Source organism: Ursus arctos, unplaced genomic scaffold (assembly GCF_023065955.2).
Source record: "Ursus arctos isolate Adak ecotype North America unplaced genomic scaffold, UrsArc2.0 scaffold_21, whole genome shotgun sequence".
In the NCBI taxonomy this organism is placed as follows: Eukaryota; Metazoa; Chordata; class Mammalia; order Carnivora; family Ursidae; genus Ursus; species Ursus arctos.
In genome coordinates this window covers 5,459,015-5,485,884 of record NW_026622886.1, presented here as the reverse complement: position 1 = coordinate 5,485,884, position 26,870 = coordinate 5,459,015, and the positions used below count along the sequence as shown (strand labels likewise).

Below are 26,870 nucleotides of genomic sequence, written 5' to 3'. Positions count from 1 at the left end.
AGCTGGGCAGAGATGGAGTCAGGATCCAACCCTGCTCAGTCCAATTTCACTCCGGCCTCCGCACCTCATGGGCCAGCAGGATCCTGCATGTTCCTAGAACTCCGCTGATGGGGAGGGAAGTCTCTAGTTCGAATCCCCAGGTTCATAGACTGAGGTGTCAGTGTTCTTTGCACTTGTCCCAGAGGAAGCCATGCTTGGCCCACATCTGCAGAAAGAAGACCCTTGGCCCCTGTCTCTTCTCAGCAATCTCCTAAAAAGTTAACATTAACTGAGCACCTACTGTGTGCCAGTCAATGTGCTAAGCCCTTTACATGCATTATCTTCGTTACTTCATGATGAAACAAGAGACCAAGGCAGAGATAGGTCTCTTTTGGGTTAAGGCCAAGGTCCCATCACCTGCCCTCTGCAGGTTTCGCCTCTTCTCAATCCGAGGCCATTCACTGCCAGCAAATGTCAGGGAAGACATATTCCTCATGGATTGTTGAGAAGGAGCATACTCAACCCCAACCCCAGGATACTGCCCTGCACATCCTGGGGCATCCCCGGGCATTACCTGGACAACGTGGCCTCAGCCACGAATCGGTCCCAGGCTTCATGGTCAGTCAGCAAGAAGTGCAGTTCCTCTCGGCTCACTGAGTTCTGGAAAGACTCAATGACTTCCTCGACAAGTGCTTCGCTCTCTAGATGGAAAGAAAAAAATGAAGGGTTGTTTAGTTTTTTCCTTTCCCTGCTTCACTAAGGGAGACAGGAAACCAGGGCTTAGCTTGAGGGAAGCCACAGCGCTAAATCTCTGTATTCTTAGATTGGGGGAGTGGGGCGTGGGGAAATAGCTGAGAGCCGGCCTAGGCAGGGATATTGAGATCAATAGAATCAGTTCCTGCTCCGCTTTCTAATTGGTAAGCAGATGCTTATAGTGGGGACACAGGACACCTGCCCTCACTTAGCCGTGGGGGGGCCAGGGGATGATGGGGGAGGGGAGTTTTCTACCTGGCACTAACAGGTTCCAGGTAGAGGGGACACCAACAATACTTAGGGAGGACATATTGTGTAGTAGGCCATGGCCCAAATTACAGAAAAACATATTACATTTGATCCTCATGACAACATGAGGAAATATTCTCATTTTACAGTGAAGGTTAAGTAAGGCACTCCAGGTCACACAGGTGGGAGGTGGCAAAGACCACAGTGGGGTCCAGGTGAGTGGCTCATTGACCCTGTCTGAGCAGTCAGGCTAGCAGCAGTGTGACAGCTGGAAGGAATGGCCTCTGTCCTGAAGCCCCACAGTCATCCTGAGTCATGCTGTAGGCCCGGACAGGGCAAGAGGGCAGAAGAAGCCTCCAAGTTTGCTGGTCTACCCCCTCCCCACACCCTGCCTCAGGACCCCTTTCTTCCTTCCTTTCCATTTTGCTGTCCCCAACCTCCCTGTGGGCTGTCCTGACCTCACTTCTGGGTCATTTGATGGATTTGAGGGCGGCAGGGAGAGGCAGGAAATGAGGACCTCAGCCATGACCCTGAGAGGACAGGAGGGAGGGGTCTCTATAGACTCCTGGTTTGGGGACTCCCCTTGACCCCTTTTGGGGGCTCAAGGACCCTTCAAGGGACTGATTCCTCTGTAGTTTTACTCAGCTGGAGGTACCCCTGCAGTTCTAGGAATCATCCAGAGAAGTGGAAGTTGACTACCTGGGCTGAGCCCATGTGCTCCTGAGGTCATGGTGCCGGCAGTAGGATCTGACTGTTTTTCCTCGCGTCTGCGTCCCGGGTGGAAGGAGGTGTCGCTTCACCTCTGGGGAAGAGAGAACAAATCGTGTGGTCAAATGTGAGCCACCTGTGGCAGCAGGAAGCAGCGAGGGGCCAGGTCTCTGGTGCTTCCCTCTGGGATGCTTACAAAAGCCAAAGTAGACTTTACCCGATGCACTTGTCTGTCTACGGGCTTCTGCCAGCGGATATTTAAGGAAAGTTACTCACCTCACTCCAGCTCACTCCCAAGGCACGCCAGACTCCTACCGTCCTGTTGGGGTACAAGGAGAAGATAATCGGACAAGGAGACTGCCATCTGAGAAGTTATAGAAGCAATACAACCAAACACAGAAGAAAAGATGGGACAAATGCTCTGGAAATTCCTCGAAGTCAGGAACGTGTGTGTCTACTAATTGCTAAGAGCTAATACGGATCAAGTGTCTACGACAGGCAGGGCTCCTTACGTGCTCCCTCACTGACCATTCTCACACCCCCAGGGGGTGGGTGCTCTTGTGGCTCCCACTTGAATGGGGAGACAGCAGCACCTCAACTTAGGTTAGTCCACTGTTCACAACAGTGCTAGAGCCAGGACTTGAACCCGAGTGTCTCTGAGCCAAATCCCATGTTTGTGATGACTGTGCTCTACTTCCTTGAATATACAAAAACATTTATTCATATACAGTTGATTTTTCAACAATACAGGGGTTATAGGTACCAACTCCATCCCTGTGCAGTCAAATTCATACATAACTTCGGACTTTCCCAACACTTAACCACTAATAAGCTACTCTTGACCAGAAGACTTACCAATAACATAAACAGCTGACCAACACATAGTTTCTATGTTATATGTATTACGTACTGTATTCTTGCAATACAGCAAGCTACAGAAAAAGAAAATGTTAAGAAAATCATAAGGAAGGGGCGCCTGGGTGGCTCAGTCGTTGAAGCATCTGCCTTCTGCTCAGGTCATAATCCCAGGATCGTGGGCTCAAGCCCCACAACAGGCTCCCTCCTCAGTGGGGAGACTGCTTCTCCTTCTCCCTCTGCCTCTCCTCCCTGCTCATGTGCTCTCTCTCTCTCTCTGTGTCAAATAAATAAAATCTTAAAAAAAAAATCATAGGAAGAGAAAGTACATTTACACTAGTGTACATATATTTAATGAAAAAAATCTGCATAGAAGTAGATCTCTGTTGTTCAGCTTGTATTGTTCAAGGGTCAACTGTAGAAGTGTTTATTTGTAAATGACTCTTCTCATTCCACAATGAGGACTTGCATCAGGAACCAGTCTTTGTCTGGATCAATTTCCTGGTGTCACAGCTTCCCAAAGCCTGTGTCTTCCCAAAGCCCAATGTCCTCCTTGCTTCCACAAGATTATTCATCCCACTGGGCCTGGAGTCCTGCGAGGTCCTGGTACAACCCCACAGCCCTACTTTGGATTGTCAAGCCTTCCCGATAATGCCCAGTTCTCTCTGCTGTCCTCCGCCAACTTTGAACCTTAGACTGCTTCTAATTCTTTATCTAAATGATACTGCAAAGAACAATCTCCTTGTAGAAAACTTTGCATTTTGCATTTGAGATTGTTTCCTTAAGACATTTCTAGAAGCAGGATGACTGGGTCGAAAGTATCGACATGTACAAATTTTTTCATACCTAGAGCCACACTGTTATGAAAAAAAATTATACCAGTTCACATTCACACTCACACTACATGACACTGTCCACCATTCTATTCTTACCAGTTCTTCATCGTCTTTTTAAAAAAAACAGACCCTTATAGAGCGAGAATTTATTTTAGTTTTGTTATTCTCTTGCCTTAGGAGATGAGGAAAGACAGCAAATGTTGATTAGGTTTAAGTATTATTTTTTTAAAAGAGTTTATTTAGGGGCGCCTGGGTAGCGCAGTCGTTAAAGCATCTGCCTTCGGCTCAGGGCGTGATCCCGGCGTTCTGGGATCGAGTCCCACATCGGGCTCCTCCGCTGGGAGCCTGCTTCTTCCTCTCTCACTCGCCTGCTGTGTTCCCTCTCTCGCTGGCTGTCTCTCTGTCACATAAATAAATAAAATCTTTAAAAAAAAAAGAGTTTATTTATTTATAATTCGTGAGAGACAGAGAGATTGAGAGAACGAGTGGGAGGAGGGGCAGAGGGAGAAGCAGACTACCCATGGAGCAGGGAGCCCGACACAGGACTCGATTCCAGGACCCCGGGATCATGACCTGAGCCGAAGGCAGATGCTTTCCCGACTGAGTCACCCACGCACCTTCAGCATTATTTTTTTTTAAGTTTATTTATTTATTTTTTTAGTAATCTCTACACCCAGGTTGGGAATCAAACTCACAACCCCAAGGTCAAGAGTCCCATATTTTTCCAAATAAGCCAGCCAGGTGCCCCTAGGCCCTCTTCGAAGAAGGCAAAAGAGCATTTATCAACTACCCCACTGAGACCTGACTGAAATGATAGTAAAGATATAAAAAAAACTAATGATAAGAGTGACTCACATTTGTGGCCTTTGCTCTGCACTGGTAATTTCTCCAAGACTTTACAAATAATAACCTATATTCTTCCAATAATCATGGAGTTGTGTGTGTATCATTTGCTTTCCTGCTTACAGATAAGGGAACTAAAGCACCGATACATGACTTGCCCAGAGTCAGAAATCTAGTAAGTGGGGGTTGCCTGGGTGGCGCAGTCGTTAAGCCTCTGCCTTTGGCTCAGGGCGTGATCCTGGCGTCATGGGATGGAGCCCCACATCAGGCTCCTCCGCTATGAGCCTGCTTCTTCCTCTCCCACTCCCCCTGCTTGTGTTCCCTCTCTCGCTGGCTGTCTCTATCTCTGTCAAATAAATAAATAAAATCTAAAAAAAAAAAAAAGAAATCTAGTAAGTGGTAGACTGGGTTCAAGGGTTCAAGGTCCTACCTGCTGGACTCAAGAACCCATACACCGTCTCTCCTCATTCTGCTACCGGTTTAAAAAGAGAATGGTCCAACCGGAGTCCAGAGGTTTAGACAAATGTTTGAAGGCAGACTGGATGGAGAATTGATAGCTCAATAAAGAAGACGAGAGGGAGGTACCATCAGAAAAACAGAGAGAGAACAAGGCAATAGGCAAGAAGAATGGTCTGCTAGGTACAGCTTCAGAAAGGGAGACAGAAGATGAGAGGGAGGTGGAGGGAAGCAGAGGAAGGTTACCAACCCCTCACCTGATCCTATATTCACAGCAGTCTAGGTCTACACCAGATGGGGAAAAGCAGAACTGAGAGACTCTGGATAAAATACCTGTCTTCTGGCATCTAGGGGGCCCTCATCCAATCACACTCGAGGGAAGCCTGTCAGTCAACTTACCTCTCTGTAAATATGAATGGGCAATCAAGGGTCACATATATAAGAAAGATGAAAAGATGGAAAAGGTGACTAAGGTAAATAAAAAATGACTCCAGAAGGGGCACCTGGCTGGCCCAGTTAGTAGAACATGCAAGTCTTGATCTCAAGGTTATGAGTTCGAGCCCCACAGTGGGCATAGAGCTTACGTTTAAAAAAAAAAAAAAGACCACAAAAATCAACTGGACTTAACAAACCTCAAAAACAATGATACCAGAAGAAACACGTAATTTTGATTATAGGGAATAATTTTTTAAAACTTGAACCAATGTCCTCAGGGAGATTAGAAAGGTGTTGTCTTCATAAAATGAGAACGGAGTGCAGTAAATAGGGGAAAAAATAATGAGAAAAAAAGAGATCTTAGGAATTAAAAAGTGATTGACAAACTAAAGAAGCCTACGGAAAGGCTGGAAAAGTTAAGGAAAACTTCCAGAAAAAAAAACAAAAAGGTGACAAAGAAATGGAACTACATGAGGAATGACAAGTTACCATTGCTATCAATTCTTAGAAAATAACCTCAGAAAGAGCTGCAGAAAAGAAAAAGTGTGTGTGTTTACGGGGTGAGGTAGAGGATAATAACCAAGACACCAAGACACAGAAAGATAGGAGGTCCAGGAAACAGGAAAATTAACATAGACAGAAAGGAATCCAAGGACTACAGCTGGGCATACTGAAGGCTTACAGAGCATCCAGCCCAGAATGGAATACGAAGTGAAGAGTTCTATGGGGAAAGGAGACTTATAATAATATATTTGATATAATACTTAATATAATGCACAGTTCAAAAGAAAAGGAGGAAATGTTGAAGACAACATTACAAAGCATAAAAACAAAGGCAATTAGAAATCAGGAAAAACGAAAGCTGCCCAAGAAAGCATGTGCAACTGTATTTCACAAGCTAGCTCGACAGTAAACAAAACGGAAAATATCACACATATGTAAACCTCCTTGTTCAATTTTTAACTTCTAGAACAAAGGAGACCCTTTAAATATGAGAACAAAATGCACTTGTTGCCAATCAATATGTAAATTAAAGTACAATGGTAGAAGTTAGGAGGTGAAGCATTAAAGATGGGAGGAGGATTAGCCTGGGACCTGGGGCTGGAGCAGCAGGTTCCCCCTCATCTACATAACCTTGACCATGATCCTTAACTTAAAGAGCTGTTTGGAGGGTCAGTAGATGGGCAGGGACACCCAACCTCCCAGCTTACCAGGGAATCTTCCTCTGAGCTGAAGCACATCCAGGGGTTCTTACCTTGGAGGACCCGGCTGCGAGTCTCTGCGGTAACCACACCCGGAGCCCAAACATATGGACCTAAAGGGAAACTGAAAGTGTCCACTTCCAAGCAGCTCCTGATGAAACAAACACAGCTGGCCGGTCCTAGTGTCCTACCCACCCTCGGCTGCCCTGACTGCCTCAAAGGAACAGCCCCACACCTGCGTTCCAGGACCTTCCCTGCTCAGCCCTCCTGCCACTGACAGACTGTGGGACCCCTCAGCAAATGAGTCTTCCTACAGACCCCTGGGGGTTGTTTCCAACCCCCTCCTCTCTGTCCCTTCCACTGCACTCCCCGGCGACTCCCCGGTGTGCCTGCCTTATTCACCTTCCTGTCCCCAACATGCCAAGTGCTCACAGCTGACTTGCCATAGTGCAGCCACTGAGTGCCACACCCCTGTGGCTTCCAGGCATTTACTGGTGTAGACCCTTCTGCCAGAAACACCTGCTTCTATCACCTGGAAAAACCATGCTCAGAATTCAAGCCCAAATCAGGCATCATCTCCTCTGAGAAGCCCTCCAGCACCCTCCCTGGCAGAGTCCCTGTGCCCTACTCTGCTCCCATGGCACCTGGGGGAGGGGCTTAAATCCCCTGTTGCAGTCACCCTGTCCCTGTCTTCCCCCCACCCCTTTGGATCTAATCAGGACTCTCTAGACTTGGTGTCCAAGTGCTGTTTGCAGGGATGCAGACGTTTGCGGGAGAGAGCTGAGGAAACGCTGCTGTTTTCTACCCGGCTTCTTTCTGCTTGATGACAGATGTCTTTCTCTCTAAAGGAGGACTCTTCTAGGAAGGCTAGTGTCAGGAAAGAGCACATGGAAACAGCCAGCGAGGCTGCTTCCCACGTGGTCCATGCTCAGAGCAGCCACGGTGGCCAGAGCTGAGTGTGTGCCAGGTGCTGTGGGGATACCGGCCACGCAGGCAGGTCTGGTTCCCCTGGCAACCCTAGGAGAGATGGGCCCCTGTACAGATACAGCAGCTGAGCGGAAAAGGCCCCACAGCTTGGGAGAGCTATAGCCACAGCACTGTTGTGGGCTTTTCTGCTTTGCCCTGGCCAAGGGGCTGGGGGTGGGCCCGTACCCCGCACCTCACCCCCACACGTGTGCACATGGAAGCCAACCTGACCCTTCCTTCTGGGGTCCCCGGCACATGTCCCTGGGGCATCATGGCTCCTCCCCCAGCTTTGAGGGACAGACAGAGTGACAGAATGATGATGCAAGAATCGCACTCCAGGGCTTGAGATGATCAACCCACGAGTGGGCCAGGAGCTTGGTCTGAATTTCCAGATGGGGAAAGCCAGGTGAGGCAACAGGTGGTGGCTTGGGGCCAGCAACTCAGGGAAGGGGCCAAACTCAAAGCAACGTTGATGCTGTGACGTCTGAAAGTGGGTTAAGGTTCTGTTTTATCCACCTCTCCTTGTTTGGTTATTTCTTGGTCACTTTTCTGCAACCTCCCTTCCTCCTGATTCGTCGCCCTGTCGCTAGCATGCCCTGCGCGTGACAACCCGATGAAACCACTGTGAGAGGAAGAAGGCGATGAGATGTCCATTCGAGCTGCGGCCCAATGGGCTAATGTGCATGAGAGCGGATTGTGCACGGGACGGGGTCCCGTAACACAGCCCCACCGGGGCTGCAGACTCATCAGGGGAGGGACAGACATCTGCACTGCGGGGACATGTGCCGAGTCCAGCCCACTTGAGGACCCTAAAGATCTAGTGACTAGAAAATATGGCTCTACTTGACCCCCGAGGATCACAAGAAAAGTCACCCCGGATGACCACAGTTCCAGAGGCGGGGGTCTCGGGCAACATCTTTGGTCAATAAGCCACTCAGGGCACTGTGAAGGCAATCCTGCCTCAGTGGGCAAGTCCCCCTCTCACTGCTGAGGGAGGTGTCCGGCAGACGCCAGGGCATCACCAAGTGGAGGCAGGGAGAGTCAGCCGACGGGGGCGCACAACCGGCACCCCGCCCAGTGTCTCCATCCCCTGGGGACGGGTACCTGGCTCAGCCATGCAGGACCTTATGACTTGTGTTTCAGAGCAGGGACCCCACCTCCCGCTTCTCCCTCTGTCTATGGACAGTTTGCAGGGGGGAGTAGGGGCTGCAAACTGGACATAGGACAATGGGGACTTCTGAAGTCATCAGAGTGGTTGGCAGACACATCTAAGGGGATTGCATCCATGCTGACAGCACCCGGTCGCTCCTGGGATGTGGAAGGGGAGCCACGGGTCTGGTCACTTGTACCAGTGGACCAGCCTATTTGTCTTTGCTACGATCGGTGGTCAAATCCGACCCTGAGTAGCAACTGTCAACTTCAGGAAGGCTAAGAACTAAGTATTAAGATGGAAAAATCAAACCCACCGTCTTCTCGCATATTCCGACAATTCTAACTTTATTATTCCTGGCCTTCCCATTGCTTGTTCCTCCACACCTCTCTTGAACATGTCCCCTGTGTCCTCTTCAGTCCATTCCCCTCACTCTCCAGCCCCCTCCCTCCATATTCCAGGTTCCATGTTCCCTCTTCTCTTTGACATCCACCCCTACCCCCGGGCCATCTGCATGAACCCCTCCCTCCCTGCGCTCAGCTACAGAAATGCCCAACTCCTCAACACTCCATACCAAAAACTTTATTTTGCCCTTTTCCCCTCTAATAAGGTACCTCCATGTCTTTGTCCCACACATGTCCCTGCTCCCTGCCCTGCTTTGGGGTCATGGAATCGAGCCCTCCATCAGACTTTCATGGATCTTGCTGAGCTCCTCTAACTTGCTCTCCAGCTCCTGGGCCTGCCGCCTCATCTCTTCAGATGACTCTGTCTTTGCCCCCTCTGAGTTTCTCACAAAGTCGAGCATATCCATCAGAAGGGAGAGACCTGACATAGCCCTACCAGTGAACTGGGCAATGGCTCTATCTGAGTCTCTCCGTATCATGAGGCGCCTGGCATTGACATAAGCTACCCTGAGGGCACGAACATTCCTTGCAATGTTTTGCAATTCTTGATCGCAAGTGCCTGCTAAGGAAGAAATTTGGGGTTCGCTGTGACGGAGAACCTTTGCAACGATCTTCTCTTTGTCACTGCCAAGGGATTTCAGGCGACTGGCTTCGGCTTTTGCAGACGACACCTTTGAGTCTTCCAAGAAGCTGGTGGACACGTGGGTCACAGCGGATACTGCTCCCAGCCCCGCTCCAACTGCCGAGAGTGTTAGACTGGCCCCTGCTGTAAAAGGTGCCAGACCCAGACCAACGCATGTCAGGACACCAGACACAACGCCAGCAGAGCCGGCTACCCTCTTAGAGAGGGTGCAGTTCTTGTGCACCCTGTCAACATTATCTGCGAGCTCCCGGAGCTTTCTTATACGCTCCTCAAACTCCACTTTTAACTGGGGAAACTCACTCAAAAACCTCTCTCTAGCCAGCTGGTCTTCGGCCTCCATATCCAGCTTGTCCAGACCTTCACGGACTGCATCTGCCTCCTCCCTGTAACAGTGAGGGTCAAGTGATTAAGACAAGCTGATCTGTAAAGTGGGTTTCATTCCATCGATCCTACATAAACCACAGAACGTTTACTGTAAATCAAATGGAAAAGAATTTTACAAACGTGAGGACCTTGTCTTGCAAAGTTAAACACACTCTGTACATTGCTCATACTCCATCACACATGGTCCATCGGGGAATAAGTCAGTCCATGTCAACTTAAGAAGCTCTTGAGTGGTGGGTACTGAATGAAGATGATTCGCAGGCAAGGACAGGTCCACACAGTCAGGACCACTGTGTTTGTAGCCTGCGACTCCGTAGATGAACAAAGGGACGTGGGTTGGAGCAGAAAAACCTTCATTTGGAGAATCTTCGTGTGTACTGAAGGAATAACCTCACCCACACAGAGGTCTGCCCTTTGCCCTTGGCACTGGGAAGTGATTGCTAGGCCCCAACTAGGATGTCAAAGGTCCTAGAACCATAGGACTGTCTTCTTTTGCCTGACCTTTGGCCACTGGCCAGACTCAGAGATGATGTATGATGGGGGCTTTGGGTCATGTGCTCTCAGTTCTGACCTAAGGAGGAACTAGAAAATCCTTAGTGTGACCTCCAGGGGGAGCTGAGGACGACAGGTCAGCCATGCAGGGAGCATGTGATTGAGCCCCAATAAAACTGTACACTGAGCATGGGCTGAAAAAGACTCTCTCCCTGACCAAACGTTATCTGGGCCCTTCTGAGCCCACCTCTTGACTAGGCTTTGACCTTGGTCTTCTGTGCTCTGTCCTTCACAGCCTATCGTGCCCAGTCTTAGCAAGAACCCTGTTAGGTCAGCTTACTGAGAATCCACACACTCTTCATACGTATCACCATGGACATCTGATCAAATCCCACCTTCGATGTGGAACTCCTTGACCTGGCTTCAGGAAAACCCAGCTGGGTCAGGTTAGCAAGAATCCCCACCTTGACGTCTCCTCTTAGTGACTTCCCATCCTCTGACCCTGCCCTGCCCCATGGCTATAAATTCCTAGCTGTCCTCATTCTATTTCTAGTTGAGCCCAAACTCTCTCATCTATGACAACACTCCAGACACCCAGGGCATGAATTAAGTCTTCTTTACCATATTAATAAGTGTCATAATCATTATTTATACTTTCACAGTGTGAGCTTCCCTGGTGGGCAATGCTCCACGTGCATTGTCACACACTGAATACAGGACAGTAAGGCCTCCCGAGGACAATGGAATCTTTGTACTGGAGACCCTCACAGACTCTGCCCCAAGTGTCTCTCTCTTTAGCTGATGGGAACTTGTATCCTTCCCTGTAACACAGCATAACTGATAGTGAGAGCTCTCACTGAGCTCGGTGAGTGCTTCCAGGGAATCATCGAATCACAAGGTGCTTTGGGGACAGCCTCCACAATTTGCAGTGGGTCCCAACAGTAAAGGCAGTCTTAGGGATTGTGCTCTCAGACTTTGCAGTTTGGCTAACTCTGGGCACTTGGAACTTAAGAAAACAAAACCTCGGAGTGAGAAGGCACCTTAACGAGCATCTTGCTTGGCACCCGCTCTCTCCCCCAGCCTGATGTCCTCTGCTGGAGCCCAGTCACTGCCCCAACTGACTGCGAGGGAGGACACCCAGTACCCCGCTTCCCCTCAGACTCTCCAGCTCACAGCATGGACTCCGAGCGACCACCCAGCAACCCGACCTCACAGGTGTCACCAGCCTGATTCACACCTAGCTGGTACCCCAAGGCCATGTGCAACTTTCCGACATCTCTTAAAGATGCAAGAGACTCTGGGAACCTTCTATGAATCACTAAACCGGGAATGACCTGCATTTTGGCAAGCTAGTGGAGGAAGTCGCTTTGGTGGGGACCTCTGAGGCTCAGAAATCCCCAAAGAGTACAGAATTGGCTGCTGCCTCCTGTGGAGCTGGAAGTTGTCACAAAGCCACACTGCCTCATTCTATTATTGGTCTGGGGCTGCTCTATGTGGAAGAGAAGAGGCTTCCAAATGGCAGTCAAGACCCGCCAGCAACCAGACAAGGTATGGAGGAGACACCCCCTCATGACCCTATATGCCTGGTGGTGAAGAGATAAAGAAGGGAAGGAAGAAATGTCCACTCTCTCATTCACAGGACCTCTGCTAGGTCCCTGGTCTCCTCATATTTGTGCCTTAGAGCGCCACTCAGTCCAGCCCTGCTCTCCAAGCCTACCTAGTCCTCCAACCCAGACCCCACCAACCCTGGTCTATCCTGACCACCAGCTCTGGCCCTGGTCCAGGTCTCCTGGGCCTTAGGACAGGATGACTGCACTTGGTTCCTCACCTTTGACCTTGCATTCATAATAAGGCCTGCGCCACCATCTTATCAGACTGAATTACTGTTTTCATTGAAAAAATGACAAATCTGAGACTCCAAGACATACAGCTCCAGAGCCCCAGAGCTGGGCAGAGATGGAGTCAGGATCCAACCCAGCTCGGTCCAGTTCCACTCCAGCCTCTGCACCTCGTGAGCCAGCAGGATCCTGAATGTTGCTAGAACTCCGTAGATGGGGAGGGAAGGCTCTAGTCCGAATCCCGAGGTTCACAGACTGAGGTGTTACTGTTCTTCTCACTTGTCCCAGAGGAAGCCGTGCTAGGCCCACATCTCCAGGAAGAAGACCCTTGGCCCCTGTCTCTTCTCAGCAATCTTCTAAAAAGTTAACATTAACTGAGCACCTACTATGTGCCAGTCACTAGGCTAAGCCCTTTACGTGCATTATTTCCACTTCCTCAGGATAAAACGAGCAGATGAAGAGACCAAGGCAGAGACAGGTCTGCTCTGGGTTAAGGCCAAGGTCCCATCACCTGCCCTCTGCAGGTTTCGCCTCTTCTCAATCCGAGGCCATTCACTGCCAGCAAATGTCAGGGAAGACATGTTCCTCATGGATTGTTGAGAAGGAGCATACTCAACCCCAACCCCAGGATACTGCCTCGTACAGACCTGGGTGACCATCCTGGGGCATCCCCGGGTGTTACCTGGACAACGTAGCCTCAGCCACGAATCGGTCCCAGGCTTCATGGTCAGTCAGCAAGAAGTGCAGTTCCTCTATGCTCACTGTGTTCTGGAAACACTCAATGACTTCTTCGACAAAAGTGTAGCTCTCTAGATGGAAAGAAATAAATGAGGGGTTGTTTAGTTTTTTCCTTTCCCTGCTTCACTAAGGGAGACAGAAAACCAGGGCTTAGCTTGAGGGAACCCACAGCGCTAAATCTCTGTATTCTTGGATTGGGGGAGGACGGGAAGGGAAATAGCTGAGAACCGGCCTAGGCAGGGGTATTGAGATCAATAGAATCAGTTCCTGCTCCGCTTTCATATCCGATAAGCAGGTGCTTATAGTGGGGACATGGGGCAAGTGCCCTCACATAGCAGTGGGGGGCCAGGGGATGCTGGGGGAGGGGAGGTTTCTACCTGGCAACAACAGGTTCCAGATAGAGGGGACAGCAACAATACTTAGGGAGGACACACTTTGGAAGAGACAATGGCCCAAACCATGGAAACACATTATATTTGATCCTCAAAACAACACAAGGAAATATTCTCATTTTACAGGGAAGGTTAGGTAAGGCACTCAAGGTCACACAGGTGGGAGGTAGCAAAGACCAGATTGGGGTCCAGGTAGGTTGCCCACTGACCCTCACTGAGCACTCAGGCTGGCACCAGGGTGACAGCTGGAGGGAATGGCCTCTGTTGTGAAGCCCCACAGTCATCCTGGGCCATGCTGGGGGATTGGACAGGGCGAGAGGGCAAGAGAAGCCTCCACGGTTGCCGGTCTTCCTCCTCCCCCTGTCCCGACTCAGGACCCCTTTCCTCCCTCCTTTACACTCTGTTGTCCTCCACCTCCCTGTGGGTTGTCCTGGCCTCACTTCTGGGTCCTTTGATGGGCAACTGGCAGGGGAAGAGAGGAAGTGAGCACCTTGGCCATGACCCTGAGAAGAAAAGAGGAGGGAGGTGTCCCTACAGATCCCTGCGTTGGGGACTCCCTTGATGCCTCCTGGGGCCTCAAAGACACTTCAAGGGACTGATTCTTCCGTAGGTTAACTCAGCTGGAGGCAGCCCTGCAATTCAAGGAATCATCCAGAGAAGTGGAAGTTGACTACCTGGGCTGTGCTCACTGGCTTCTGAGGTCATGGTGCCAATACGAGGATCTCAGATTTTTCCCTACAACTTGCGTGTGTCCCGGCTGGAAGGAGGTGTCGCTTCACCCCCGGGGAAGAGAGAACAAATCGTGGGGTCAAATGTGAGCCAGCTGTGGCAGCATGAAGCAGTGAGGGGCCGGGTCTCTGGTGCTTCCCTCTGAAATGGATACAAATGCCAAAGTAGACTTTACCCGATGTGCTTGTCTGTCTACCGGCTTCTGCCAGCGGATATCTAAGGAAACTTACTCACCTCCCTCCAGCTCACTCCCAAGCCATGTCAGACTCCTGCCATCCTGTTGGGGCACAAGAAGTAGATAATCGGACAAGGAGACTGCCATCTGAGAAGTTATAGAAGCAATACAACCAAACACAGAAGAAAAGATGGGAACAAATGCTCTGAACTTCCTGGAGGTCAGGAACGTGTGTGTTTACTAATTGCTAAGAGCTAATACGGATCAATTGTCTACGACAGGCAGGGCTCCATACGTGCTCCCTCACTGACCATCCTCACACCCCCAGGAGCAGGGTGCTCTTGTGGCTCCCACTAGATTGGGGAAGATGCCTGAGCCTCGGCAGGGCTGTCCAAAGCCTCACCTCCCCCAGGGAGGCCAGGCCAGGTGTGGACATCGAGCCCCACTCCCTCCCCCTTCAGCCTACTTTTAATCCTTAACGAACAGTGGGGGTCATTTCCTTACTGCACTCCAGGTTCCTCTGAAGCCAGAAGAAAAGCCGGGTTTCTATGGATTGTAGTCAGCCCCTGTTAAAGATGTCTTGAACCAGGTGGAGAAGAAGAGGAGGACGAAAAGAAGGAGGAGGAGAAAGATGAGGCAGAGGAGGCAGAGGAGGAAGAGGACGAAAAGGAGAAAGAGGACGAAAAAGGGGAAGGGGAGGAGAAAGAGGAGGAAGGGGAGGGGAAAGAGGAGGAGGAGGGAGGGGGGAAGAAGGAGGTGGAAGGGCGAGGGAGAGGGGGAGAAGAAGGAAAAAACGAAAGGCTTGTACAAAGTCAACCAATCAATCAATAAATCCCAACCGGACCTAAATGTAAGCTAGAGAGAAAAAGCTACAAATGTCCTGGAAGACATGTTTAAAAAAAATAATGTAGAGTTGGGGAAATTTCTAAGCAAGATGCAAATCCCAGATCCCATGAAGGGGAAGTTTCAGTTATCTGACCTCTTAAAAATTAAAAATTGCAAAGGACACCACGAACAAAGTCAGACTACAGGGAGAGGCCAGGACGCAGTACCCTCGATACTGAGAGCACAGAAAAGCTGAGCATGCACGAAACACGATAGATCCCACGAATCAACAGGAAAAGACTGAAGACAAGTTTTTAGAGATGTGAACAAACAATTCCCAGGGAAGGCACTCACCCAGGGTCACAGAGCTCCTGGTGGGCGCAGGCAGGACAGAAGGGAAGACCAGGCCTTCTGATGCAGCTGTCTGGTGAGAAATGGTATTTTAGCAATCCCAAGACTTCTAGGTTTGCCTCTGTCCGCATAAACACACAGATAAAACTCACGCCCTTATTGTCGACCCCACAAGTCTACAGTTTGCTGTTTTCAGTTTCCATGCCTGGACCATCTTTGGTGTGGCCCTTCCCACCCCAGGCCCCTCCTTCTTTCTGCTGCAGTTTCACAGGCCTGCTCTTCTCTTCCTGCCCCACAGTGGGGGGAGCAGAGGGCCCGGTGGGGGGCAGGGAGCCAAGCCCAGACATCTCCCTGCTCTGGGGCCCCCACCCTTCAAGCTCACCAAGGAGCTGAAGCACATCCAGCGGTTCTTACCTGGGAGGACCTGCCTGGGAGTCTGTGCAGTAACCACACCCAGAGCCCAAACATATGGACCTAAAGGGAAACTGAAAGTGTCAACTTCAAGCAGCTCCTGATGAAACAAACACACCCGGGCTGGTCCTAGTGTCCTACCCTCCCTAGTCTGCCCTGACTGCCTCAAAGGGCCAGCCCCACCCCTGCGTTCCAGGTCCTTCCCTGCTCAGCCCTCCTGCCACTGACAGACTGTGGGACCCTCAGCAAATGAGTCTCCCCACAGACCCTCCAGGCTTGCTCTGTTTTATCCACCTCTCCTTGTTTGGTTATTTCTTGGTCACTTTTCTGCAACCTCCCTTCCTCCTGATTCGTCGCCCAGTCACTAGCACGCCCTGCACATGACGAGCCGATGAAACCACTGTGAGAGGAAGAATGCGATGCGATGTCCATTTGAGCTGCGGCCCGATGGGCTAATGCGCATGAGAGCGGATTGTGCACGTGGACAGGCTCCCGAACTCAGCCCCACCGTGCGGCAACCAGGCTGGGGCTGCAGACACGTCAGGGGAGGGACAGGCATCTGCACTGCAGGGACATGTGCTGAGTCCAGCCCACTTGGGGACCCTAAAGCTCTAGTGACTAAATATATGGCTCAACTTGACCCCCGAGGACCACAAGAAAAGTCACCCCGGATGACCACAGGTCCAGAGGTGGGGGTCTCGGGCAGCATCGTCGGTCAATAAGCCACTCAGCGCACTGTGAAGGCAATCCCGCTTCAGTGGGCAAGACCCCATCTCACTGCTAAGGGAGGTGTCTCGCAGACGCCTCAGCATCACCAGGTGGAGGCAGGACAGGCAACGTTGGGGGGCACCTGGTGGTTTAGTTGGTCTGCCTTTAGCTCAGGTCATGATCTCAGGTCCTTCGTTGTACCAGGGTCAGACGTTAGCATTTGTTCTGACAGCAAGTGCAAACTCTGTCTTTTAAACCAATCTCATTCCTTCCTGATCCTCTGAGCAACCGGATTCCTACAATCCAGACGCCTAGGGGCCTTTTAAATACTTCGCTGCTGAATTTTTCACAGCCCTACTGAGATTTTTCGCTCCCAGAAGGGCAGTGGGGACGCCACAGCATCTGAACGTCAGGGCCCTCATCCTCCTGCATCAGCGGTAGAACCAAGGGTCCCTGGCATCCAGTGTCCTGTGGCTTAGGCCGGCACGGGCAACTCTCCACATCCCCGTGCATCGTGGGAGGGGGAGGGACGGTTCCCGGGTCCCACGGTCTTCGATCTGAGAGGCTGGCCCCACCAAGGGCCCTTCCTGCTGGATGGACGATGACTTTCAGAGAATGCCGAGACCAGAACCAGGGCGGCTGATCTATTGCTCCTCGCGATACCCCACGCTAACTATCCGAAGGCCTCAAACCTCACACCCTGCGCACCCCTGCCTCCCGTGGGACACTGCAGAGGCTTTGCAGTTCCCAGTTTTGGTCTCTAACAGGATGCATAAAGGATGGTGAGAAAAATAAAAAGCCGTGGAGATGAGCATTATTCCACTCACCGAGGATTAGGAAGCCTGGATAACAAGACTACTTGCTTTGAGTAGAGCCTGCAACAACGGCCTCTTTCCAGCTGGTTAGATTCCTGCCTTGGCCCCAGGCCTGGCTGCTGCAGTTTGTCTACCTGGGGGCCCTGGAATTCCCCATGCCGTCCCTTGGTCCCCAAATCCTAGCGTGCTGGCATGCATCTTCTCAGGCTAATACGCCATCCAGTACGGGGGGGGGGGGGTTCTGGGTGAGGCTTGCACCTTGAATCCCCCCAGGCACCCCACTTCCTTCCTCAACTTCCCACACTGCTCGCCTGGCACAGAAGAACAACAGGCCCGTGGAAAGAAACTAAGGGCTCGATTCCTTAACGCTGGGGAAATCCCCGATACCTCCTTCTCTTTAACCCCAGCGCAGAAAATCCCTGGCCATGAGTCCTGAGGGACAACTAGACCAGAAAGCTAAGTGAGGCTTTTCTCGCCTTCTCCCCAGAATCCAATGGCTGGGCTGGTGAAGCCACAGGAACAAGGATGGCCAGGAGCCCCCTCCCAGAAATAGGGCAGGATGAGGGACTGGGAGGAAAAGAAGTCAGGTGGAGTCTGGGAAAGAAAGAAGGAAGAGAGAATCACATGACTCCCTGGTGGGGAAGGGGAGGCCTTGAGGTGCTTGGCATTCCAGGAGGGAGGGAGCGGGGGAGGGAGGGAGGGAGGGAGGAGGAGGAGGAAGTCTGCAGCTTTCAGGGCTCAGTCCTCCTGCCACCAGAAAAACACAGCCACCTGTCCCTTCAATCCCGATTCTGGACACTGGCTGAGAACACACTTGTGTTCAGCCCAATGCCAGATGTACGAAGCGTCCCCGGGAGTCCCGGTGTGGTCTGCGGGGTGCTGAGGTCTGAGGAGGATGACCAGATGGGAGAGCGGGAGCCCAGTGAGCAAGGAGGAGGAGCAATGGAGGACTTGCTCCCCGAGATCTCAGAAGACAAGCCCATCGGGAGGGGAAGTCAGGCCTCCAGAGCCCAGGCAAGCCCCACGTGAACACGACAAAGGTACGATGCATCAGTCCATATTTATTGAAGCCGTCTGTAGAAGACAAGATTGGGAAAGCCACAAGGATCAGCAATACACTGTCCCCCACCCACCCCCAAGTGATGAGGACGCTGAGGCTCAGAGAGGCAGTGTCTCTTTGCCCCAAGCTGGTCCATCTCCTCAACATATGGCAAGGTTCCTTGACCTGTCACTGGCATCTGCTTTCTCTTTTCTATTCAACACCACCAACCCCACCTTTTTTTTTTACTTATTTCAAATCAACCACTTTTCCAAAACCACCTTTAGAATTTCATTAGAACTTCAGTGGTCTCGCAGCACACGCCGCCCCCACAGAGCAACGACAACTTGCCAAACGTTCCCCCCACCCTTGTGCCATTGCATGAACCCCTCCCTCACTGGGCTCAGTACAGAAATGCCCAACTCCTCAACACCCCATCCCAAAACCTTTATTTTGCACTCTCTTCCCATCTAATAAGGAACCCACACATGTCCCTGCTCCCTGCCCTGCTGGGGGTCATGGAGTCCGGCCCTCCGACAGACTATCATAGATCTTGGTGAGTATCTCCAACTTGCGCTCCAGCTTCTGGGCATCCTGCCTCAGCTCTTCAGCTGACTCTGCCTTTGCCCCCTCCTTCAAGTGCCTTGAGTCTTTCATAAGGTTGTACACATCCATTGCAAGGAAGGCACCTGGGGTGACCGCACCCATGATCCGGGCTCCTTTGCTCATTCCCAGAGCAGTTCCTCCAAAAGCTTTCATCACCTGCCTGCCACTTCGAACTGAGACACTCTGACCTCTCATGATGCGCCAGGCCTTGTCTACTAGGCTAGGTTTGACTCTGGCGAGCTTGATGGCACGAACGTTCTTTGCAATTTTTGGCAGGGCTTGAACGAATTTACCTGTTGAGAAAAAAAATTGGGGTATATTGTCATGCAGAAGCCTTGCAGCTATCTCCCCTCTGTCAAATTCACTTGATGTCAGGCGACTGGCTTGGGCTTGTGCGGACGACTCGCTTGAGTATTCCATGATGCTGGTAGACACTTGGGTCACAGCGGATACTGCTCCCAGCCCCGCTCCAGCTGCCGAGAGTGTCAGACTGGCCCCTGCGGTGAAAGGTGCCAGACCCAGACCAAGGAGGGTCAGGACGCCGGACGCAATGCCAGCGGAGCCGGCTACCATGTTGGAGCGGGTGCAGGTCTTGTGCACCCTGTCAACATCATCTGCGAGCTCGCGGAGCTTTCTTATACGCTCCTCAAGATCCAGTTTCACCTGGGGAAACACACTCAAAAGACCCTCCGTAGACAGCTGGTCTTCGGCCTCCATAACCAGCCTGTCCAGACCTTCACGGACTGCATCCGCCTCCTCCCTGCAACAGTGAAGGTCAAGAGATTAGAGAAAAGCTTATCTGTAAAGGGGGCTTCATTCCATCGATCCTACATAAACCACAGACCGTTTACTATAAATCAAATGGAAAAGAATTTTACAGATGTGAGGACCTTGTCTTGCAAAGTTAAACACACTCTGTACATTGCTCATGGTCCGTCACACATGGTCCATTGGGGAATAAGTCAGTCCATGTCAACTTAAGAAGCTCTTGAGTGGTGGGTACTGGATGAAGATGGCTTCACAGTCAAGGACAGGTCCACACAGTCAGGACCACTGTGTTTGTAGCCTGGGAACTCTGTAGATGATCAAAGGGACGTGGGTTGGAGAGGAAAGTTTTCATTAGGAGAATCTTCGTGTGTACTGAAGGACTAACCTCACCCACAGAGAGGTCTGCCCTTTGCCCTTGGCACTGAGAAGTGAACTCGAGGCCCCACCTAGGATGTCAAGGGTCCTAGAACGATAGGACTGCTTCCTTTGCCTGGGCCTTTGGCCACTGGCTAGACTCAGATATGATGTATGATGGGGGCTTTGGGTCATGTGCTGTCAGTTCTGACATAAGGAGGAACTAGAAACTCCTTAGTAACCTCCAGGGGGAGCTGAAGACGATAGGTCAGCCATTCGAGGAGCATGTGACTGAGCCCCAATAAAACTGTACACTGAGCATGGGCTGAAAATGACTCTCTCCTTGACCAAATGTTACCCGGGCTCGTCTCTGCCCTCCTCTGACTCGGCCTTGACCTTGGTCTTCGGTGCTCTGTCCTTGACAGCCTGTCATGCCCAGTCTTAGCAAGAACCCATTGAGTCAGGTTAGCAAGAATCCCCCCACCTTGATGTCTCCTCTTAGTGATTTCCCATCCCCTGCTCCTTGACTATAAATTCCTAGCTGTCTTCATGGTATACTGAGGTGAGCCCCATCTCTTTCCCCTGTGACAACACTCTTGACGCATAGGGCATGAATTAAGTCTTCTTTACCATTTTAATAAGTCTCACAATCATTGTTTATACTTTCACAGTGTGAGCTCCCCTGGTGGGCGTTGCTCCACGTGCATTGTCACACACTGAATACAGGACAGTAAGGTCTCCTGAGGACAACGGAAGCACTGGAAACCCTCTGGCCCAAGTGTCTCTGTGGCTGATGGGAACCTGTATCCTTCCCTGTAACACAGCGTAACTAACAGGGATAGCTCTTGCTGAGCTCAGTGAGTGTTTCCAGGGAATCATCCAATCACAGGGTGCTTTGGGACACCATCCCCAATTTGCAGTGGGTCCCAACAGTAAAGGCAGTCTTAGGGATTGTGCTCTCGGACTTTGCAGCTTGGCTAACTCTGGGCACTTGGAATTTAAGAAAACAAAACCTCGGAGTGAGAAGGCACCTTAACGAGCATTTTGCTTGGCACCCGCTCTCTTCCCCCAGCCTAATGTCCTCTGCTGGGCCCCAGCCACTGACCCAACTGACTGTGAGGGAGGACACCCACTACCCTGCTTCCCCTCAGACTCTCCAGCTCACGGCATGGACTCCCGAGCCACCACCCAGCACCCCGACCTCACAGGTGTCACCAGCCTAATTCAAACGTAGCTGGTACCCCAAGGCCATGTGCAACTTTCCAACAACTCTTAAGGACGCAAGAGAATTTGGGAACCTTCTATATGAATCACTAATCCGGAAATGACCTGCATTCAGGCACTTTAGTGGAGGAAGTAATTCCCTCTTTGGAGGGGACCACTGAGGCTCAGAATCCCCCCAAAGAGTACAGAATTGGAAGCTGCCCCCTGGGGAGCTGGAAATTGTCACAAAGCCACACTGCCTCGTTCTATTGCTCTGGAGCTGCTTGCTCTATGTAGAAGAGAAGAGGCTTCCAAATGGCAGTCAAGAACCACCAGGAATCGGACATGTATGGAGGAAACACCCCCAGGGCCCCGTATGCCTGGTGGTGAGGAGATCAAAGAAGGGAGGGAAGAAATGCCCCCTCTCCCAATCATAGGAACTATGCCAGACCCTGGACTCCTCAGGTTTTGTGCCCTCGAGGGTCACTCAGTCCCAGCCCCGCTGCCCAAGCATACTAGTCCTAGAACCGGGAACCCCCATTGTCTTTCCTGACCACCAGCTCTGGCCCTGGTCCAGGTCTCCTGGGCCTTTGGACAGGATGACTGCACTTGGTTCCTCACCTTTGACCTTGCATTCATAATAAGGCCTGCGCCACCATCTTATTAGACTGAATTACTGTTTTCATTGAAAAAATGACAAATCTGAGACTCCAAGACATACAACTCCAGAGCCCCAGAGCTGGGCAGAGATGGAGTCAGGATCCAACCCAGCTCGGTCCAGTTCCACTCCAGCCTCTGCACCTCACGAGCCAGCAGGATCCTGAATGTTGGTAGAGCTCCATAGATGGGGAGGGAAGGCTCTAGTCCGAATCCCGAGGTTCACAGACTGAGGTGTTACTGTTCTTCTCACTTGTTCCAGAGGAAGCCGTGCTAGGCCCACATCTCCAGGAAGAAGACCCTTGGCCCCTGTCTCTTCTCAGCAATCTTCTAAAAAGTTAACATTAACTGAGCACCTACTATGTGCCAGTCACTAGGCTAAGCCCTTTACATGCATTATTTCCACTTCCTCAGGATAAAATGAGCAGATGAAGAGACCAAGGCAGAGACAGGTCGGCTCTGGGTTAAGGCCAAGGTCCCATCACCTGCCCTCTGCAGGTTTTGCCTCTTCTCAATCCGAGGCCATTCACTGCCAGCAAATGTCAGGGAAGACATATTCGTCATGGATTGTTGAGAAGGAACATATTCAACCCCAAGCCCAGGATACTACCCCGCACAGACCTGGGTGACCATCCCGGGGCATCCCTGGGCCGTTACCTGGACAACGTGGCCTTAGCCACGAATCTCTCCCAGGCTTCATGGTTGGTCAGCAAGAAGTGCAGTTCCTCTCGGCTCACTGAGTTCTGGAAACACTCAATGACTTCCTCGACAAGTGCTTCGCTCTCTAGATGGAAAGAAAAAAATGAAAGGTTGTTTAGTTTTTTTCCTTTTCCTGCTTCAGTAAGGGAGACAGGAAACCAGGGCTTAGCTTGAGGAAAGCTAATCTCTCATTTATGGATTGGGGAGGGGGGCGGGGAAATAGCTGAGAGCCCGACTCGGCAGGTGTATTGAGGTCAAGAGAATCCGTTCCTGCTCCACAGTCATATCTGGAAAGCAAGTGCTTATAGTGGGAACAGAGGGCAAATGCCCTCACATAGCCCTGGGGGGCCAGGGCATGCTGGGGGAGGGGAGGTTTCTATCTGGCAATGACAGGTTCCAGGTGAGGGGACACCAACAATACTTAGGGAGAACACACTTTGTAAGAGCCACTGGCTCAAATCACAGAAACACATTACATTTGATCCTCATAACAACATAAGGAAATATTCTCATTTTACAGGGAAGGTTAAGTAAGGCACTCCAGGTCACACAGGTGGGAGGTGGCAAAGACCAGACTGGGGTCTAGTTCGGTGGCGCATTGACCCTCACTGAGCACTCAGGCTGGCACCAGGGTGACAGCTGGAGGGAATGGCCTCTGTTGTGAAGCCTCACAGTCATCCTGAGCCATGCAGGGGGATTGGACAGGGCAAGAGGGCAGGAGAAGCCTCCAAGGTTGCTGGTCTACCTCTTCACCCTGTTCCGACTCAGGACCCCTTTCTTCCCTCCTTTCCCTTTTGCTATCCCCAGCCTCCCTGTGGACTGTCCTGGCCTCACTTTGGGCCATTTGATGGATTTGAAGGACGGCAGGGGAAGGGAGGAAATGAGCAGTCAGCCATGACCCTGAGAGGACAGGAGGGAGGGGTCCCTATAGACTCCTGTGTTGGGGACTCTCTTGACCTCTCTTGGGGGCTCAAGGAAGCTCTTCAAAGGAATGATTCCTCTGTAGCTTAACTCAGCTAGAGGCATCCCTGCAATTCCAGGAATCATCCAGAGAAGTGGAAGTTGACTACCTGGGCTGAGCCCATGTGCTCCTGAGGTCATGGTGCCAGCAGTGGGATCTGACAGTTTTCCCTACAGCTCGCGTCTGCGTCCCGCCTGGAAGGTGGTGTCGCTTTACCCCTGGCAAAGAGAGAACAAATCGTGGGGTCAAATGTGAGCCAGCTGTGGCAGCAGGAAGCAGCGAGGGGCCAGGTCTCTGGTGCTTCCCTCTGGGATGCTTACAAAAGCCAAAGTAGACTTTACCCGATGCGCTTGTCTGTCTACTGGCTTCTGCCAGTGGATATCTAAGGAAACTTACTCACCTCACTCCAGCTCACTCCGAAGCCACATCAGACTCCTGCCGTCCTATTGGGGCACAAGGAGAAGATAATCGGACAAGGAGACTGCCATCTGAGAAGTTATAGAAGCAATACAACCAAACACAGAAGAAAAGATGGGACAAATGCTCTGGAACTTCCTCAAGGTCAGGAATGTGTGTGTCTACTAATTGCTAAGAGCTAATACGGATCAAGTGTCTACCAGGCAGGGCTCCTTACGTGCTCCCTCACTGACCATCCTCACACCCCCAGGGGGTGGGTGCTCTTGTGGCTCCCACTTGAATGGGGAAGACAGCAGCACCTGAACTTAGGTTAGTCCACGTGTTCACAACAGTGCTAGAGCCAGGACTTGAACCTGAGTGTTTCTGAATCCAAATCCCATGTTTGTGATGACTGTGCTCTATTCCCTTGAATATACAAAAACATTTATTCATGTACGGGTGATTTTTCAACATAACAGGGGTTACATGTACCAACAACATCCCTGTGCAGTCAAATTCATACATAACTTCGGACTTTCCCAACACTTAACCACTAATAACCTACTCTTGACCAGAAGCCTTACCAATAACATAAACAGCTGACCAACACATAGTTTCTATGTTATATGTATTACGTACTGTATTCTTGCAATACAGCAAGCTACAGAAAAAGAAAATGTTAAGAAAATCATAAGGAACGGTTGCCTGGGCGGATCAGTCGTTTAAGCATCTGCCTTCCGCTCAGGTCATAATCCCAGGATCGTGGGCTCAAGACCCACAACTGGCTCCCTCCTCAGTGGGGAGACTGCTTCTCCTTCTCCCTCTGTCTCTCCTCCCTGCTCATGTGCTCGCTCTCTCTCTCTCTGTGTCAAATAAATAAAATCTTAAAAAAAAAAAGAAAGAAAATCATAGGAAGAGAAAGTACATTTACACTATTATACATATATTTAATGAAAAAATCTACATAGATCTCTGTTGTTCAGCTTGTGTTGTTCAAGGGTCACCTGTAGAAGTGTTTATTTGTAAATGACTCCTCTCATTCCACAATGAGGACTTGTATCAGCAACCAGTCTTTGTCTGGATCAATTTCCTGGTGTCACAGCTTCCCAAAGCCTGTGTCTTCCCAAAGCCCAACGTCCTCCTTGCTTCCGCAAGATTCTTCATCCCACCGGGCCTGGAGTCCTGCGAGGTCATGGTACAACCCCACAGCCCTACTATGGATTGTCAAGCCTTCCCGATAATGCCCAGTTCTCTCTGCTGTCCTCCGCCAACTTTGAACCTTAGACTGCTTCTAATTCTTTATCTAAATGATACTGCAAAGAACAATCTCCTTGTAGAAAACTTTGCATTTTGCATTTGAGATTGTTTCCTTAAGACATTTCTAGAAGCAGGATGACTGGGTCAGAAAATATCGACATGTACAAATTTTTTCATACCTAGAGCCACACTGTTATGAAAAAAATTAAACCAATTCACATTCACACTCACACTACATGACACTGTCCACCATTCTATTCTTACCAGTTCTTCATCGTCTTTTTAAAAAAAACAGACCCTTACAGAGAGAGAATTTATTTTAGTTTTGTTCTTCTCTTGCCTTAGGAGATGAGGAAAGACAGCAAATGTTGATTAGGTTTAAGTATTATTTTTTTAGAAGAGTTTATTTATAATTCGTGAGAGACAGAGAGATTGAGACAACGAGTGGGAGGAGGGGCAGAGGGAGAAGCAGACTACCCATGGAGCAGGGAGCCCGACACAGGACTCGATTCCAGGACCCCGGGATCATGACCTGAGCCGAAGGCAGACGCTTTCCCGACTGAGTCACCCACGCGCCTTCAGCATTATTTTTTTTAAGTTTATTTATTTATTTTTTTAGTAATCTCTACACCCAGGTTGGGAATCAAACTCACAACCCCAAGGTCAAGAGTCCCATACTTTTCCAAATAAGCCAGCCAGGTGCCCCTAGGCACTCTTTGAAGAAGGCAAAAGAGCATTTATCAACTACCCCTCCTGAGACCTGACTGAAATGATAGTAAAGATATAAAAAAAACTAATGATAAGAGTGACTCACATTTGTGGCCTTTGCTCTGCACTGGTAATTGCTCCAAGACTTTACAAATAATAACCTGTATTCTTCCAATAATCATGGAGTTGTGTGTGTATCATTTGCTTCCCTGCTTACAGATAAGGAAACTAAAGCACAGATATGTGACTTGCCCAGAGTCAGAAATCTAGTAAGTGGTGAACTGGGTTCAAAGGTTCAAGGTCCTACCTGCTGGACTCAAGAACCCATACACCGTCTCTCCTCATTCTGCTACCAGTTTAAAAAGAGAATGGTCCAACAGGAGTCCAGAGGTTTAGACAAATGTTTGAAGGCAGACTGGATGGAGAATTGATAGCTCAATAAAGAAGACGAGAGGGAGGTACCATCAGAAAAACAGAAAGAGAACAAGGCAATAGGCAAGAAGAATGTTGTGCTAGGCAGAGCTTCAGAAAGGGAGACCGAAGATGAGAGGGAGGTGCAGGGAAGCAGAGGAAGGTTACCAACCCCTCACCTGATCCTATATTCACAGCAGTCTAGGTCTACACCAGATGGGGAAAAGCAGAACTGAGAGACTCTGGATAAAATACCTGTCTTCTGGTATCTAGGGGGCCCTCATCCAATCACGAGGGAAGCCGGTCAGTCAACTTTCCTCTCTGTAAATATGAATGGGCAATCAAGGGTCACATATATAAGAAAGATGAAAAGATGGAAAAGGTGACTAAGGTAAATAAAAAATGACTCCAGAAGGGGCACCTGGCTGGCCCAGTTGGTAGAACATGCAAGTCTTGATCTCAAGGTTATGAGTT

The 26,870-nt window shown here is 50.4% G+C and overlaps 1 protein-coding gene across 34 annotated transcripts in view; it reads right to left on the bottom strand.

The window, feature by feature from the left end:
• Nucleotides 1-26,870, bottom strand: part of LOC113255995 (apolipoprotein L3-like) — a 51,267-nt gene that overhangs the window by 3,504 nt on the left and 20,893 nt on the right. For 11 of the 34 annotated variants that reach the window (XM_057316480.1, XM_048218164.2, XM_048218167.2 and 8 more), the window contains 9 exons: nucleotides 24,025-24,067; nucleotides 23,734-23,842; nucleotides 22,622-22,748; nucleotides 15,818-19,742; nucleotides 14,732-15,476; nucleotides 14,287-14,329; nucleotides 13,998-14,193; nucleotides 12,876-13,002; nucleotides 8,999-9,862 (listed from right to left, as the gene is read on the bottom strand). In XM_057316480.1, coding sequence (XP_057172463.1) covers nucleotides 18,893-19,742; nucleotides 22,622-22,748; nucleotides 23,734-23,764 — 1,008 coding nt within the window. In that variant the 5' untranslated portion in view covers nucleotides 23,765-23,842; nucleotides 24,025-24,067 and the 3' untranslated portion in view covers nucleotides 8,999-9,862; nucleotides 12,876-13,002; nucleotides 13,998-14,193; ... (1 more) ...; nucleotides 14,732-15,476; nucleotides 15,818-18,892. Of the gene's footprint in view, nucleotides 1-553; nucleotides 681-1,680; nucleotides 1,784-1,965; nucleotides 2,009-6,325; nucleotides 9,863-12,875; nucleotides 13,003-13,997; nucleotides 14,194-14,286; nucleotides 14,330-14,731; nucleotides 15,731-15,817; nucleotides 19,743-22,621; nucleotides 22,749-23,733; nucleotides 23,843-24,024; nucleotides 24,068-26,651; nucleotides 26,718-26,870 lie in introns of those variants that run through there. The other 23 variants (XM_057316475.1, XM_057316476.1, XM_057316465.1 and 20 more) reach the window with 22 other exon arrangements.